Source organism: Protopterus annectens, chromosome 4.part1, assembly GCF_019279795.1.
Source record: "Protopterus annectens isolate FY-2018-M chromosome 4.part1, PAN1.0, whole genome shotgun sequence".
NCBI classification, from domain to species: Eukaryota; Metazoa; Chordata; order Ceratodontiformes; family Protopteridae; genus Protopterus; species Protopterus annectens.
Window position 1 is genome coordinate 123,844,977 of NC_056734.1, and position 18,969 is coordinate 123,863,945.

The 18,969-nt window shown below is 41.1% G+C and overlaps 1 protein-coding gene across 4 annotated transcripts in view; it reads left to right on the forward strand.

Annotated features, from left to right (window-relative positions):
* COPB2 (COPI coat complex subunit beta 2) overlaps positions 1–18,969 on the forward strand; it is a 1,357,654-nt gene that overhangs the window by 373,509 nt on the left and 965,176 nt on the right. For all 4 annotated transcript variants that reach the window (XM_044070023.1, XM_044070026.1, XM_044070024.1 and 1 more), the window contains exon 13: positions 14,711–14,854. In XM_044070023.1, the coding sequence (XP_043925958.1) occupies positions 14,711–14,854 (144 nt within the window). The remainder of the gene's footprint in view (positions 1–14,710; positions 14,855–18,969) is intronic.

The window sequence follows — 18,969 nt, forward strand, 5'->3', positions numbered from 1 at the left end:
CACACACACACACACTTATTTATTTATTTATTTATTTATTTATTTATTGATTGATTGATTGTATTTGTTTACCGGGAATGTCCACTGGGCCGAGAGTGAACCCATTTTCAGTGGAGGACTGGGGAGAAAAGCTCCACATTAATTGCATGTATACAGAAATTTTACACACAATACAGGGAGAAAATGTCACATAATTACATATACAAATGTTATGCACAATACAGGGGAGAAGAGCTCCACATTAATTACATACACTAAAGTGTTGCACACAACACAAAGTATTGAGCAGTAGAAATAGATTGTAATAAAAGTAATAACAACAATGAAGAATAGTTTGGAAACATGGTATAAAAATAGAATGCATTCAGTTAACATGTAAGTGAAAATGTATAGATAGAGTTTTTAGCAGTGAGAAGAGTTAGCTTCAGAGTAAGAATAGGAGGAGACAGATTGGCAAAAGTAGGGAAAGACCAAGCTAAAAGTGACAGCAGAGGGAGTTAGTATGGTAGAGAGAAGGAGAGGAAATACCATTAATTAAAGTGAGAAGAGAGAGGTTCCAGTGAGGGAGGTCAGGTTTTGAGGTTATTTGTTAGGGTACAGGTGCATAGCCAGTGAGATGAGAGATGAAGTCTGGGGGATTGTTTAAAAGAAGCAGGATTACTGATGGTCCTGATTGAAGGAGGGAGATTATTCCTTAGTTTAGAGACGGTGAAAGAATACAACATTTGGCCAGCTGAGAGCTTAGGTTTCTCAATAGTCAGTAACATTTTGATGTTCTTCGTGTTTCACTGTTGCAGTCATCACACTTGGGTTATCTGCCTGCAGGTAGCCCTCAGTCAGCCCGAATACAGGAGATTTAGTATTTCTGCATCAGTTGCTGTCACTCCAGGACTGTCGTCAGGGGTATATAAACAGGCAGCCGACGCCATTACATCAGTCTGTCTTGCCTTGGAGCCCAAAGCAGAAGCAGTTCGCACGAGTGCCGGTCGGCCACTTCCTGAGTTTTCATTTCCGAATTGAATCTTCCTGAAGTCTTTTAAAGCTAAGTACCCCATTGGGGATCCTTTTTTCTTGCTCTAACCAGTGTCAGAAAAAGTTAACAATTTTCTCACCTGTGGAAAGCAAATACCACACCGAGATTTCCATTCTTACTGCGTCACCTGTTTAGGCCCAGGCCACAAGATACCTCGCTGTCAAGTTTTGGGCTTTGTTCAGTGCCCGAACTATTTTTTAATGGGCCCTTATTGTCACTAAATACTTTCACGCTCTATCTCCGTATTCCGAAATGGCTTCGGTAAGCCATTTGACTACAGATCTTCTGAAAATACGTAAGCGTAAAGACAGACAGACCACACGGGTCCAAAACTGCCGATGACGCTTCCGTTAAGCTAGTCGCCAGTTCACTGATACTCAGCAAGGTGCTTTCGCAGCCCCTGATGCCCGCTTCGATGGATTCGCAAGCTGCTACCAAGACCCATTCGGAGTCCAGTATGTCACGAGACTCTTCTTTGACTACAGAACCTGCAGATGTCTCTACCTTGGATGGGTCCGGAGCCGCTGTGCAGGCACCAGCTTCTGAGGAAGTTCCTCGCACTACCAATTCTCGACACAAACCGATGACTTATTTCCCGTCTTCAGTTCTGTCTAAAACTACCGAGTTTCTAAGGCTAAGGGTACAAGCTACGCCTAAAAAGCAGACGACCCAAACTCAAGCACCTGTTTCCTTGCCACATCAAATGCTTAATATGACAGAAGATCTAATTATGCTGATTAGGGGAAGCCAGCCTTCTCCTGCTAAGAGAAAAAGAGACCTGTCCCCAGCAGCTTTAACAGACCAAGAGTCCGACGACTCTGGGTTTTCTGAATATGAAGACATGCCTTTATCTGCTTATAAGGATTCAGATGCAGAGGAATCCATTCCCTTTGCTTCCCCTCCAGAGGATTTTTCTTTTGGTGAAACCCTACATACTTTGAGAGCATTTCCACTGGGAAAGCCAAGACTAACCTCAGTCCAAAAAGAGACTCTGAGAATTTCTAGATTTGCCACAACATACCCCTTTAACAATACCTCCAGTTCTGGATGTTGTGGGTGATGTTTTTATGGAATCCAGTCTAACTCCTGATATTTTACCCCTTGATCCAAGAAAACCAGACCGGTACTACAGAGTCCCTGACTCTCACAAATTTCTTTTCAAAAATCCTACTGCTGACCCAGAGGTCATTCCCAGGGGCCTAAAGGTATAAAAGCAACTACAGCTAAGAATCCCACTCCTTCAGACAGGGATTTCAGAGCTTTAGACAGATGGGGTAAAAAAGTATACACCTCTGCATTGAATTGCCAGTTTCACATGCTGAAATACCAGCAACATATTATGGAATTTATTAAGCAAAAATTAGCTACCTTTACAGACTCTGCAGAAAATAAAGAATTACAAGAGCTGATGCATTCTGCAAGCCAAGTCAGCAAGCATACTTTGCAATGTGGTTTTGAATCCCTAGAAGCATCTTGCAGGGCAGCAGTCACTAGTTCTGCACTGAGAAGGCATGCTTGGCTTAAGGAGCAGACCTTGCCAGACCATGTCAAATCACAATTACTAGACACTCCTTTGAACAAGGACAGTCTGTTTGGCACCAATGCAGAAGAGGTTCTAATAAAGATGGAAGAAAAGGCTAAATCTATGCAGACAGTCAAAGATTTCTTACAAGTGCAGCTTCTTAATTCAGTAGGCATTGCCCCTCAACGTTGGTCCTTTCCAGCCCCCTCAAGGCCATCTCAAACTAGACCCAGGGGAAACAGACCCCCCCCCCCAGACTCCAGTCTCAGGATATGCAGAGATCTAAGCAATTGAGTGCCTCCACTTCAAAAACAAGGAGTGCTAAGCCACCCCCTTACAGAAATAATTCACAATGACTTCTCTATTCCTCTCCTCACCTCTGCCCAACTGCTTGTGCCCCTAGGAAGAAAACTTGCCCATCATGCAAAAAACTGGACCTCCATCACTAAAGACCGATGGGTCCTCAGCACTGTATTCCAGGGGTACAGATTTTTACTTCCACTCACTGCCAACCCCAAAAGGGTTCCCAGACCTTCCTGCAAGCCAGTGGGGAGAGGCACAAAACCAAATTATATCCCTGCTCTCCATAAGGGCAATTCAACCTGTTCTGCAGAACATATAGGTCAAGGGTTCTATTCCAGACTTTTCCTAGTACCCAGAAAAAAAGGGCAGTTGGCGCCCAATCCTAGATCTTTCCACTCTGAACACCTTCCTGGTGGTATCAAAATTCGAAATGCTCACCCTTCAGCAGCTTCTTCCTATGCTTTCCAAAGATGCCTGGTTAGCCACCCTAGACCTAAAAGAAGCCTATCTGCACATCCCTATCGGGGACTCATGCAGGAAATACCTACTTTTCAGGGCAGGATCTATGCATTATCAGTTCTCTGCACTTCCCTTTGGCTGATCCACTGCTCCCAGAGTATTCACAAAATGCTTGGCTCCAGCCATTGCTTATTGCAGACAGAGAAAAAATTCAAATTTGCACATACTTGGACAATTGTCTGATTCAGGCAGATAGTCAGGAACAACTGTTGCAGCACCTGACATTTGTAAAGAACCTTATAAACCTCCCTGGGGTACACTATCAATGAAAAGAAATCAAAACTAGCCCCAGTCAAAAGCTTGTCTTCCTGGGAGCAAGCTGGGACACAGAATCCCAGATGGCATTCCTTACTCCAGAAAAACAAGCCTATCTGACAGGCTACTTCTCTCAAGTGGCCACCAGAACCCAGCTATCCGCAAGGAAAATCCTGGAGACCCCAGGGTTCATGGCCTCTTACATCGTACTAATTCCATGTGCCAGACTGCATATGAGGAAACTTCAGTGGTACTTAAAAAAAAAGTCTTTGGTGCCAACATTCTCAGGACCTGGAAACCATCATACCTTGTCTAAGGACAAAGTTTCTTTGGTGGTTAGCAGCATGCAACCACAACAAGGGACTTCCCTTTACTCAACCCCTCGCCACCCAGACCCTAACCACAGATGCTTCAGACTATGCCTGGGAGGCACATCTGGACGACAAGTGCATTCAGGGCCACTGGAGCCCAAGTCAATCTCATCTGTACATCAGCCAAAAAGAGATGATAGCTGTTCAGTATGCTCTGACAGCTTTCAGGTCCCTACTCTCACCAGGACCCCTGCTGATAAAAACAGACAACACCACAGTTATGTGGTACACCAACAAGCAGGGGGGAACACACTCTTACCCACTCTGCAGGCTAGCCATGGCCCTGTGGAACACGGACTTGAACATGCAGATTCATCTGCAAGCTCAATTCCTGCCAGGCAAACAAAACTGTCTGGCAGACGACCTAAGTAAAAATCTCCTAGACCCACACAAGTTGCATTTAGACCCCAGCACTTTCAGTATTCTAACCCAGAAATGAGGGACCCCAGAGGTGGACCTCTTTGACTCCCCCTGCAATCACCAGCTCAGCAAATTCTGCTCCAGGATACCTCACAGCAGGGCCTGGAAAGTGGATGCCCTATCCTTCCATTGGGAAAACCTCTCAATCTATGCATTCCCCCACTGCCTCTTCTCTCAAGAATATTACTCAAAATAAGACAGGACAAACCAAGAACAATCCTGATTGCCCCAGACTGGCCACAGCAGCATTGGTACCCACTACTGCACAGCCTGTCACCGGTGCCACCCTGGCACCCACCCCAGATCCCAACTCTCCTCACTCAGCAAGGGGGACAGATCTTGCATCCTCAACTGAAAACCATGAATCTTGCAGCCTGGCTTATTCCTTAATTCTCCCCCAGTGACCAGCCAAAGAAAGCAGGTACTGGACTTCATTCTTGAAGCCAGAAGACCCAGTACAAGGAAATCCTGTGCTAAGTGGAAAATGTATTGTTCCTGGATTCAGTCTAAAGGAGAGGACACAGCACTTCCCTCCTTACCTCCAATCCTGGGTTACGTAGCAGAACTATTCCACAGAGGCCTATCCTTTTCCTCCATTAAGACCCATGCCTCTGCCATTTCGGCTCATTACAACACTGAGCCACCTCTTTTCTTTCACCATCTTATCAAACAGTTACTGAGAGGGGCAAACAACTTAAGGCCACCAAGGAGAGCACCCACCCCTGCTTGGGACCTTAACTTTGTACTGGAAAAGCTCATGCTACCACCCTTTGAGTCTGCAGCATCAGCAGAGTTAAAATTCCTCTCTTGGAAAACAGTCTTGCTTCTGGCCATCACTTCAGTTAGAAGAGTGTCTGAGCTATAAGCACTTATGGCTGTGGAACCCTTCATTATTTTCCATGCTGACAGGGTTTCCCTCAGGACTAACCCTTCCTTTATGCCTAAAGTGGTGTCCAGTGTAGCTCTCAACCAATCTATTCACTTGCCAACGTTCTTCCCTAATCTTCAAAATAAAGGGGAAAGGGTCCTGCCCTCCTTGGACGTGCAACGACAGCTCAGATTCTACCTTGATAGGACTAAGCCCTTCAGAAAATCTGATCAGTTACTAGTCAGCTTTGCACCAGAGGCAGAGGGCAAGGCCATTTCAAAACAGTCTCCAAATGGATAGCACACTGCATCCATTTCTACTACAAGCACCATGGAAAACCAACCCCTCACGGGGTCAGAACACATTCCACTAGGGCAACTTCTGCCTCCACAGCATTCCTCAGAGGATTCCCTACCAGGGACATCCTGGAAGCTGCTACCTGGAGTTCTGTACATACCTTTACCAAGCATTACCACCTGCCTATCTTTTCCAAATCCAGGGCGGGTTTTGCAACAGCAGTCCTGCAGGGCATACTAGCCAGTCCCAACTCTTCTTGACTGTGCCTCCACCCTTTCTTCAGCTTTAGGAATCAACCCAAGTGTGATGACTGCAACAGTGAAACACAAAGAACATAGTACAGTTGTGTACACTTACCATAAATATAGATGTTCGAGTGTATTCATTGTTGCAGTCCTGGTTTCCCACCCTTCAGCCCTCTTGTGTCTCTCTCTCCTTTCTATGTCTATTACTCACCCCCTTCAGGGGTATTGGTATTTACTTTTTACTGGTGGTGTTTTCCCCATCATAACTTAGCACCCTGTTGGGTGGCTCCTGACATTTGGGGCAAGAAAAACTGATGTAATGGCGTTGGCTGCCTGTTTATATACCCCTGATGACCTGACATCAGTCCTGGAGTGACAGCAACCGATGTAGAAATACTAAGTCTCTGGTATTCAGGCCGACTGAGGACTACCTGGAGGCAGATAACCCAAGTGTGATGACCGCAACAGTGAATACACTCAAACATCTACATTTATGGTAAGTTTGCACAACTGTACTTTTTCAGACCGGGGGTGTCGATTAGGTTGGTACATGGTCAGAATGGGTGGTAGAGAAGTTTATGGATAGTAGTTAATTGAAGATAAGTGAGAGAGTGAGGAGATTTGAGCCAATTTAGTTGCTGCAGAGATGATCAGTGGTGGGAAGAGAATTCTGCAATTTGGCAACTTTGTTGTAGCATGAGTCAAGTTTTGTTTTCAGGGAATTCCAATTCCCACCCACCCCCAGAGGTCCTAAACTTATACTTCCTTAACCATACCCTCTCTCCCAACCATCCAATCTAATACGTCAACCAATCTGTATAATTTCACCACACCCCACCTATCTACTTTTCCCTCAACTCTTACATCCAGTACCTCTTCCTAAACCTCTTAAGATAATTCATTACCTTATCACTGCTCCCACACAAAGAACTTTATAAAACTCATATTTTCTTTTGTCTTATCTAACCTAGTTCCTGCTGTAGCTATATAGTAAACCCCTTAGAATATGTCTTCAACAACTAAACCTATCCTAACCAAATCTATACTCCTGGTTACTCTCATACCTATTCTCACCTCCATTGATAAATTTAATTATGACTACTTCAACTACTCTCCTAAACAAACAGCTAGTCACAATTACACCCTTACCCATTTTCAAATAAATACCACATCCACACCCTGCTAGCCAAGTATCATCGACTTACTCATATTAAATTCAATAACACAACTGTAAAGAAGCTAAAATACCTAACCAGCTTCCTCCACTACCCATTTTCTGCCCTAAAAACTCCCACCTTAAAAGACGGTGACATCCACCCTAACCCAGGCCCAACAAACATCCCAACTTTTACAACTCCTTCTACCACTCCCCCCACCCTAACTACCCAAGCCTGTCTCTGCAATAGCTGACTTTTAGGTCATCTCAATTTCCACAGTATAAATAATAAAATTGCCCATCTCCACACCCTCCTTGATATTCATTCCTGTAATATCCTCTGCCTCACAGAAACCTGGTCAAAACCTGTAACTAAAGATAACGAAATAATCCCCCCAAGTTAAAACATATTGAGACTCGACCGCATAAAACGTAGGGGTGGGGGAGTAGCACTACTGTATAAATCCACACTACAGATCTCCTCCATATCTTATAACCCACCCCAAGATAGTAAGGCTGAAGTTCTTATCTCCCGACTTCAACTAAAAGCTTCCAAAGCCCTATACATTATCTGCATCTACTTACCCCCTGGTAAATAATATCACTACAATAGAAGACATTCTAAGGTGGGTATCAACTTCTTACCCACAAGAAACTATTGTACTAGGTGACTTTAATACTGACTGGAAATGTGTAAACACAGATAATCCTTCATCACATGTTAATCTTCATGCCTTTAGTCAAACTATTACCACCACCACTAGACTTAACAAACCTAACAACAAAGAGAGTATCTTAGATTGGATACTCAAAATAAACAACAACAAATTTACAAGGTAGGAACTCTACCAGATGACTTAAGTGATCATATGTTAACTTACATTATAAGACAAAAGAATGACATCCCTAACACCCCCACTTACAAAATCTCTCGGACCAACAAACATTTTAACCCTGTATTATTCCAAAATGAACTTAATGCCTGTAACAGGTACCCACTAAAAACTCTCCCTCTTGAGCAGGCTGTTAAATATTTCAACTCTAAATTCTTACGTATCCTTGATAAGCATGCTCCTAAACGTTCTATCAGAATGAAGTCCAAACCTGCCCCCTGGATTTCAAAAGAAACTAGACAACTCATAGTGCTTAGGAATAAATCTTAGGCCAAGTGGAGCGCAACCAAAAATATCTTAGAGCAACAAACATTTAGACAGCTAAGGAATACTACAAAAAAAGCTATACTTACTGACAAAAAAAAAAAACTACTATTGTAAACTACAGCAATCTCTCCATAACAATCCACAAAAGTTCTGGTCTAGCGTAAATAGACTCCTACACCCAGGGCACTCCAGCACACCACACCCTCTAGGGGCTGATAACAATACCTCCCTTCAGACTGCCAATCCCTTCAATACCTTCTTCAGACACCATAAAATCTCCAGCCTGTCAACTTTCCACAAACAACTCTAATCACCCAACCTCTTTACCTGATACTCTCCCAACATTCCAAATACAACCCATCGCTACCTCGTACATCCAAAAACTTATACATAAACTTAAGCTATGTACCCCCACAGCTGACCAAATACCATCTGAATACCTGCAAAAAGCAGCTAAAGCAGTTGCTTATCCTGTATCCATCCTTATAAACAGAACCATAAGTGAAGGAACAATCCCTGATATCTGGAAAATCTCCCACATTATCCCTCTACATAAAGGCGGAAACTCCAATGAGTATTCCAACTACAGGCCTATAGCTCTCTTATCACCCTTAGCAAAAGTTATGGAAAAATGCATTGACCATCAACTAATTAACCACTTAACCCAACATAATATACTAACCAACTGTCAGCATAGCTTCAGGCCATTTCGTAGTACAACCACAGCCCTCCTATCTTTCATGGACTCCATCAATAAAAACTGTAATAACAACATCCTCTCATCAGCACTATTTATTGATCTGTGAAAAGCCTTTGACATGGTCAGCCACCCCCTACTCCTAAAAACTCTTGAATCCCTTGCTCTTGACACCAAGGCTGTTCTCTGGATTAAGTCCTACCTTAACAATAGGCAACAAGCAGTTCTTTGGGAGAATAAACTATCTTCCCACCTGCCAGTCTCCCTCAGAGTCCCTCAGGGCTCCATTCTAGGTCCACTTCTATTCTTAGTATTCATCAAAGACCTTCACTTAGCAATCCCTCAAGCTACCTGCATACAATATGCAGATGTTTCCACGTTCATATGTTCTGCCAACTCCACATCTGAACTGCAATCCCTAACCCAGACAGTATTTAACTCAGTCGAGGCATGGTTCTTAAAATGTTGCCTCCTTTTGAATGCCAAAAAAACAAGCTCTTACTCTTCACACCTAAAAGTAAGTCCCCCCCGATCAATTTCTCTATCAAATTAAATAATGGCACCATTATAACCCCCGACTCTACCACCAAACTATTAGGAGTCTTAATTGACAGTAACCTTACATTTGATAATCATATAAATAACACAATAAAAACTGTAAATAGAAAATTGGGCTCCCTATATAGAATAAAACCCTTCTTAACACCAACAGCCAGAACTACAATTGCCCACTCCCATCTAATCTCCACTGTTCTTTATGCTTCCCCCATATATACTAACCTAAAGAAAAATAATCTCACTAAACTAGCCAACTCCTATAACAATATTGCCAGGTTTGCCACTGGGAACCCATTTTAGAACTCACCACTGTCTGAACCTACAGCAACTAGACTGGCTTGAACTAAAAAACATTTTGATACTTTCCCAATACCATTGTTCATAGGATAATTCTGCCAACCTAACAACACACCAATACTCTCTAACCTTATTATCCCCTATACAAACCTCAATTCCTTACGCTCTTCCACTAAACTACTGGCTAGCATTAGCAAGTCTAATAACTTGGCAGGTGACTCCTTGTTTTCTAATACTGATGGAAAATATTGGAACCTGTTGCCATCAGATCTAACTGTACTTCCCTCCTTTCCACTCTTTAAACAAAGGCTGAAGCAACATCTTAAAACACAATGGTTATGCCCATGCTGTTACCCTGACTAATTGTCTTCTTTCTTTTGCCATTTTCTCTATACTGCCTCCCTCACCTTTTAACACTACTTACCCCTGGGTAGTGGTAACTGTCTTAAATTATTGTTGCAAATAGGAGATGAATTAAACTGTGGACATATTGTAAACAACCTCACATATCTTAATGTAAGAGTGTCATTCCTTTCAGGTTTTGTGTTTCATAATTAGCATATTTCTCTTTAGCTAAGGCTCTCTAATTATTTTTAACTAAATTTTTCTTTATATTTGTGTAAGTAATTCTTTTTGAATATTGTGTTTGCTTAAATAGTATGACTTTGTAACTACTGTTCTCTCATTTATTTTTATCATAAATTTCTTTTTCTCTTATATTTGTACATTATAAACTTTTGAATGTTACTGTGGAGCTTTTCTCCCCGGGCCTCTGCTGAAAATGGAAATATATCCGGTTGGACCAGCCCGATTAACAAATGTAAGATAAAAATAAAATAAATAAAGATTGTAGATTGGTGAGGATGTGGGCTCCATAGAAAAAGAGTTGAAGTAGGAAAGATGAGGCAAGGGCCTTTTTAGCAGCGAGGCTAAGAAAATGGTTGTGCCTGTAAAGGGCTCCTAGCTTTTGGTGGGTTTTTTGATATTACTGTAGATGTGAAGGTCAAAAGTCAGTTTATCATCCATGATAACACCAAGCAATTTGGTACTAGGTAAAATGAACACGTCCAGGGAGGCAGAAAACCAAGGTGAAATTGCTGAACACAATACACAGTGCCACTAGAAAAAATAGCGTATACTTTTTAATTAGCCGCTTTCGTACAAAAAACTTCATCAGAATAATGACATTAAAAAACTGACCTCTTAAATACCACAAGGTAGTCATGTGATTAATAAAACAATTAAGACCAAAATTAATACAAGTCAAATATGTTACTTCAAAACACCTGTGTAAATTGGGTATTCATAAAAATCTAAAGAAAATGAGAAAATATTAACTGTCCTGTTTTGTTTACATTTAACCTACGTTGATTCAAGTAACATTTAATATTAATAGTCTCATTTAGTCCGGGGGGAATGTCTGCCTTCAATTTTATTTGCCAGTAAGATTCTCTTTGTAATAAAAATTTGGTACTAGGAACAACTTCAATGATAGTGTTGTTTTGGGAACGAACAGAGAATACTAACTTGTTGACAGGGCTGGATTTTGTGGGGGTAAATATTAAGAGTTTTGTTTTATTGGGGTTGAGGGCAAGGTGGTTCTGAGACATCCAGGTTTCAGTTGAAGTAAATGCTTCTTGGGTAAGTTGCTGTAGTATAGTGACAGATTTAGAAGAGCAGATAATTGTAGAGTCATCTGCATATTGGATAACAGTACTGTGGGTTGAGTGGTGTGAAAATTGACAAATATGGTGAATAAAAGGGGACCCAGTATTGAACCCTGAGGGTACCCCTGTATTTGTATAGATGAAAGGGGAAGAAGACTGCTGCCATAATGTGGATTGCTGTCTATTGCCGAGATAATAAGCAAACCAGTGTACGGTAGGGGGAGATATGCCGAGGTCAGAGAGTTTAGTAAGCAGAATGGAGTGGAAAACGGTGTCGAATGCCTTGGATAGATCAAGTAAGAGTGCCGAGACTAAGGAGCCAGCATCGTGAGCTCTGTTAACTGTATCCAAGTAGGAAATGAGGGCAGTGTTAGTGCTATGTCTGGGTTTTAAGCCATGTTGAGCAGGGGAAAGGAGTTGGTGTTTTCTCAGGTGATTAAGGAGCTGAGTGTGAATACACTTCTCTAGTATTTTTAAAATGGGGAAAGAATGGCGATAGGCTGGAAGTTTCAGATGTCAGAGTTGTTGCCGCCTTTATGAAATGGGAGAGCAAATGTTTTTTTCCAGATATCCGGTATGCATGATTCCTGAATGGACCTATTTATGAGGATGCTGATGGGGTATGCAATGGAGGAGGCTGATAGTTGTAGGTATTGTGCAGGTAGGTTGTCTGGGGCATTAGTACATGGTTTTACTTTATGCAGAAGTTTCTTAATAGTGGAGGTGGCTATGGGTGAGAGTGAGAAAGTAGGTAGAGGATTTGAAGGGGAAAGTACTAATGGTGGTACCAGTGGATCTGTATTGATGGGTGAGAAGGTGGTAGTGAGCTTAACGATAGTGTGAGGCTATATATATATATATATATATATATATATATATATATATATATATATATATATATATAAATTTAAATTTTTTTTTTTTTTTTTTTTTTTTTTTTTGCTAAAGCATTCAGCAGTACTCATTATTCTTCCATTATTTCTCATGCATTTCTTTTAAACTTGGTTTAGTAATAATGTCATTTAATTCACTTTTAGAGTCTAGTTTCGTTTCTGGCTGTTTGGCTCTCTACTTCGGGTGTGGCAAAGAGAACCCTAATGACTGTTGGATCACTCAGGAATCCATTCAACAATTCTTTTAGAAGGTTGATCCCATGCCCATATTCTACTACATGCTCTACGTTTTATTGTTAAACTTACAGTAATTCTATATAATTTTCCATACATAGCCATTCTAGCTACCAGTATTGAAATCTAATTTTGCCAAAGTTCTCTTTCAGGTGTAGTATTTTGAGGAATTATTTGCTCAGTGAGAACACAGGCTTGCTTTCCTTCTCTGTTTACCTTAATGTCCTAAGCCTTTCTAGCTTATTTTCCTCAGTGAGGAGAAACTCTCCACCTTTAATACATGTCATTTTACTTTAGCACTTAGGAACATGTAAAGTCATCATTAATTTAATTAATTAAATTTTTAAATCATTCATTCACATATGTTTACTGGGTTACGAGTCCACATTTCAGTGGATGTCCAGGAAGAAAAGCTGCACATAAAATACTATAACCTTTTGTAACCGTAACGTATATAAGAGAAGGGAGTACAAATCTTATGAAAAATGTTGAGTTGTCAGTTCATGGTTAGAAGACAAAATGCTCATGTTACAAAGATGAGTTGGTAGTCTAAACTATTAAACCAAAAGAGAAAAGAAATAACTTGTGTGTATTAAGAAACCTAAGTAGAGCTACTTCAGTACTAAACTACCTAATTCACATTGTACATGTGTAACTGTCTAAAATATTCAGCAACAGAAGAATAATGAGATATGTATGGGCAATCAACAGCAAATAAGTTGTCCTAATACAGTAGAGAGTACGGTGTTTACATTGACTTGTATGTTTAAGCTCATATACAGTGCTTTCAGATGAGCAGCTTGACTACTGTAGGTGGGACATAGCATATGCTCGGAGTAGTTTATAAGGTACAGTAGAATGGTAGTAAACAGATAAAGGGATACTGAGTTGTAAGATAGAGTAGATTGTAAAGTACAGTGATACTGGCAGTAAATAGATACAGTGATACTGACTTGAAAGATAAAAGCATAATGAAGTAGGTTGGATGCAGTGCGTGTGAAAGAAAACATTTACCAGAGGGGGAAAAAGTGAGAAGGTATGGGGGGGGGGGGTGTCTAGGAGGTTTTGTAAATAAAAAGTGTGCAGCTAGAAGTGGGTAGGTAAAAGATGCCAATAAAAATTGTTGCGTTTGGGTGAATATTTGTGGCATTTGGATGATGAGGTTAATTGAGTATCATCATTCTTTATTATGTGTTACTAGATTCTCATAACTTTTACATAAGCATTTTTAAGTCTGATGCAATCCCTCCTTCCAATCAAATCAAATTTCTTGTACTCAGGCTCTCTGATTTCAGTTCAGTCTCTTCATGGCATTCTGTACCATTAAAAAGAAAACAAATTCATCACCGGTTAGCAGTTTCATAATTCCAAGACTTTTCAGTTAACTTGTCCCTCCGATCCCTGCTTCTATTCCTCCAGTTTTGCAGGAAAGGTTATGCATCTTCCTTAGTGTGATGTGCTGAACGTTGCACATTGTCAAAACCGCACCTAAGCTCTGGAAATCCCACTGTGTTCTCTATTGAGTCATCTCATTAAAGAGTGATCAAAACACAAGTGGCTAAAAAATGCGCGCACACACACACAGTACAAAAGTTTACATTACACACCACACATATTCACAGTACACTGTCACACTTATCAAGCATCCTTTTTGTTAAAAACAGGGTACTGTCCCCCTCACAGCTTAAACCACACCAGTTGTATATCTCTTACTGATGCATGGGTGTGGGGTAAAGGGCATATGCCCATGTAGAGTAGCACTCTTACTGCAAGACAACTTCCAACATGTACACACATGCTCATGCACACTGTAAAACCACTCAGACATACCCAGTGTCACATAATTGCCAGGCAGCAGCAGTGTCCCACGCATCCAGCATCAGACACTTGTCAAACAGCAGAATACAGTCCATGTGAGCACTTTGTACTCTAACTTTACACTTCATGATAATCTGTCACAGGCACTTTCTCTACATACAGCAGTACATTGAATAATGTGACTATTCAGTACTGAATATATGTATGTGTATACTATGGAAGTAGTGTATAGGCTTCGTCTGTCATCTCATTAGCTGCCAACAATTTACATTGTTTTCTTTAAATGATGGGTATACATTCTTAAATTGTAAGAGGGTTAAGCAGTGCTACCTCTTCTTCCCAGAAATAAATGCTCACTTTTTAACCACACTTTTGTGCTTGCTTTCTTTATTTGTAGATTTTCTGGTCTGATTCTGGCGAGTTAGTGTGCATAGCTACAGAGGAATCCTTCTTCATTCTGAAGTATCTTCCTGAGAAAGTTGCAGCAGCACAGGAATCCCATGAAGGTGTGACCGAAGATGGTATTGAAGAAGCCTTTGAGGTGATGAGCCATTTCTGTCAAGTAGTGCATGAAGTAACTTTAACTCTGAGATGTACATGTATGTATATATGATATGTTTTTGTGTGGTTTACATCTGTAAGTTTCAGAACAGTTCATCTGACAAAAACATATTCCACTGTTACTGAACAGGAACATTTTGCAACAAGTGTGATACAGTTCATGAATTATAGCATATAATGAATAAAACATGAAAGTATGTTTGTATCTTGCACTACTCTGATAGTTGTATTATTATTGGAATCCTGTGCAGATGGCACTACCATGTTGCCTTAACTGTTTTTGTACCTTTTCAGGATGCTGTTTGTGTGTGCTGGTGGGTATAGTTAGCATTTACTGATGAATCCCTTCTTTGACTGCTGTTGCAGCAGATTGATAGGAATGTAGATTTATATTGGCTTGGACTAAGAATGATTTGGAAAAGTGTTGCCGCCATAGTTTTGTTAGGAAATCCACACCAATGTGTGTGTGTGTATGTATATATGCACGCACACACACACACACACACACACACACACACACACGCGTATATAACGTCCCATCTTCCTAGCCATGCCAATGGATCAGACTTGTGAATGCAAATTGATGTGCATTCAGTGGTGCTTTCAATATAGAGAATCTCTTTTTGTTTCACTTTTTTTTTTTTAGTGCAGCTTAGAAGGCTAGTAGTCATCTGCTTCACAGCATGGCAATTTCCACATATCCCTGTGACACCCTGTCCCCACTTCCATGAATGCAGTTTTAAGTAGCGTAACCCCTGGCTGAGATCACCAGCACCTAGCCAAGACTGAAGAACTGTATAAAAGTTGCAGGTCTGAGTAGGTAACCATAGCTGAAGTATTCAGCTTAGGATTACATTCCTGTCCCATATGTGCCAGTGCCACATATGTGTAGGATTAGGCAGGGCATTGAGGTATGATCTATGGGAGGGACTGTGCCCAGGCCTTAGATCAGTCAGGTTTGGGGGTGGGTCTTGGGCTGGTCCTGTTGTGAGATCTCCATTGCCACCAGAGTCTCAGTAATGGCTCTTTCCCACTAACATGTCATTCTAATCCCGCAAAGAGAAATATGTAGGTAAAGCCTTTGTCATTCATCTCCTCAACAGCAAGTACCCATCAACATCTGAGTTTATTATTCGAACTTGGGCCGCCTTGATTGTAGTCAGAGTTTTATCCTTGTATGCCACATAACTGGCTTTTTCTACATTACTTTCTCTGTGTCTCTTCTCAAAATACAGTGTTGCAGCTAAAGTATGTGATTATATGCTTTTGTAGAGAATTGTCCCTTCTATCCAGTGAGCACTCATTCTTGGCAGCAAACATGACAGCTCCAATGCAAGGCTTGCTGTATGTCATTTAGGAGAAAATGGAGAAAGGCATTGTAAAATACATATTGGCTAACAGGGAAACCTGAATCATTGCAGACCACCAGTGTAAGGTGGCTTTGTCCTCTTGGCTCTCTTCATCTTGTCATAATAAGTGAAGGGAAGGTGCTAAGGGTTTTAGTATAGAAAGAAATCACATTAGTCATACTCCCTCGGGGGAATGAGTACAGAGACCAAGTCTTGGGTGTAGTCACTTGTATATTTTGTTTTCTTTTTTTATCCTGTCTGCTGTAGACAAAGCTTAACCTGTGTGTAAAATAAACAGCAACTGTGAAACTTAATTGCCTCAGTAATGACAGTGCTGTACATGTCTAGTCTGTATACATCTCTAGGTTTTGGACAGGATACATCCCTGATTGTAGCAGTTACACAGCTGGACTTCACTGGTTGAACTATCATAACAATGCAGTACTCTGTTCACCTTGCAGTGTGATATTCCTGTTTATTTGTTGCTTGTGTATCACATTGTGTTTTATTGCTATGGTGGCCTGAATCGTGGATGAAATGGCCCTCGGATCAGTCAATCAATGCAGTTAACAAATTTGAAATTAAAATAAAAGTGCAGCTTTTGTGGGTGCCAGTGACTCCAGTGTCAGTGAAGCAGAAATGATGGAGTGTATGAATGACTGACAAGATGAATACTAGGTAGGAATCCCTTACCTTTTTCTGACTCTAGCAGCTATTGTGGTGCCTTGCTTCCCAGTAGTTGTTCTTTTTGTAACAGTGACTTGTATTGTCTTTAGGAGCATATCCCCAATACCTAGCTGTGGCTTCACTAGAATCCCCACCCCCACCTTAGACACCATCATGTAGGTTGTAGGGTCCATTCTCAGAGTGAGCCAAGGAACACCTTGTAGAAGTGCACACCCAGCAGGCCATCCTCACAGTCAGCTACCACTTCCTTAGAAGAAGAGTTAATGCAAGGTAAAAATACAGATATGCATTACAAGGATCTTTGCTGCAGAGCATTGTATGTATGAACTTGAGTAAACCTGCAGCAGACATCAGTCTTTGGGCAGATATTTCCAGGAGTCACACATCACTTAAGGTGCGTGGTTGCAGTCTTGTGCCATGACAGTTATAGTGAGCAGCCTTGCTGTAGAAGAGAGAGAGTGCGGTATGTACTTTTACTCTGTCTGTTTTTGCTGTCTGGGATAAGTGGTCACTCCGCTTAGTTTTGGCAGTTTGACAGCCACCAGCCACTTCAGACCTACTTTGTCAACAGTGTTAATTACAGTTTTTTCATTATAGTTTCTTACAAAACAGTGACAGATTTTTAATATGTTGGATTTCACAATGATGCCCGCTGAGAATTAAGTGCTGTTATCAATGTCAGTCCTCCTCCAGACAATACATACTTAGTTGTTTTGTTTTGTTTATGGGAAGAATGTAGCAGTCTTGTGTTTACACTCCTTTCATAAGATTATCTTAGCTGGGTGATGAAAATGTACTCACCTTTATGAACCATGATAAATGACTTGATTTGCCCTTTCTTTCCAAAAGAAAATTATCTAACCTGATAAAAAAGGCAGCCTGTGCATGCAGTCTTGTGTAAAATTAAGAAGTTAAAACGAGTGGATCTTGGGCATTATAGGGGCAGTCTGGGTCTTCAGTTTCTAGTGAGATCTTCCTTAAATGGTAATATAAGGTTTGCTCAAGCACTTTGAGAAGACGAGCCTACTGTTCTTTCTTCCTTCAGCTCCCAGTGACTTGTATTTTTAGCAAGAAGCCTCTGGAAGAGAGAACTTTTTGTGGGCTTACTACTTGACTGAAAGATGTTGAACTTTTGAAGATGTGATTTATAAAAAAAATGTTCTAATTGTTGAGAGGAGATCTCCATCCCCAGACATCAGGATCAGAAGGGTCAGGCCTTGCTTTTGAACCAGTGATGTCACTGAAGACTTGCTCTGTATCGTCGTGTTCCTTTACATGAGATCTGCCTGCATTCTTGTTGAGTACACCCAGGGACTGGATGATGGTGAGACAGATGTTTTTCCTTACCTGTCAGACTTTTAAGAGAACAGAAATCTAACATTTGATCACCAAAGGATCTGGCTTCAGTCCTCAGATGTGTGAGGCATTCTTGTTCTTGTAAATTGTAAAAGTGTCTAAACTTAACTGCATTAATTTGTGGAAAGCATATCCCACGCAGACTTTCATAATCCATGAATAATTCTCCATAGAGATGGAGTACAATGTAACCTCCTGTCCCTGTTGGCTAAGTTCAACCAGAAGACCACTAGATAGAAAACAAAGTCTGCCCATGACTGTTGGAACCAGAAAAGGTTACATGTCTTGTCCAAGGGTGCTATGGTACCACACAGATTATTTATGGATGCCCTACTAAAAAAATAAAATGAGAACCATCTATGAGGGAGAGAATTTCAGGATACCAACAGCAATGTCCATTGAGTTCAGCATGCATCCTAGATTCAAGAGGGTCTGGTCCATTAAAGATGTATGATCATCATGGTGATTACTGGTGCAGTAGCCTTAGCTATATGGGTTATAGCTTGCCAGGAATATAACAGCCGTCCAACTTCCAAAGCTCCGGGACTCCATCCATGCACCCAAACTGTCAAGCAGCTCAAGCTGAGCTAAGACAGGCTTGGGTGCAAAGCCCTTGAACTTTACCACCACAGAAGAGTACGCATCTCTGAGGCTTTAGAGAATTGATGATCAGCTTGCACTTTCTTTGCTGGACAGATATGTT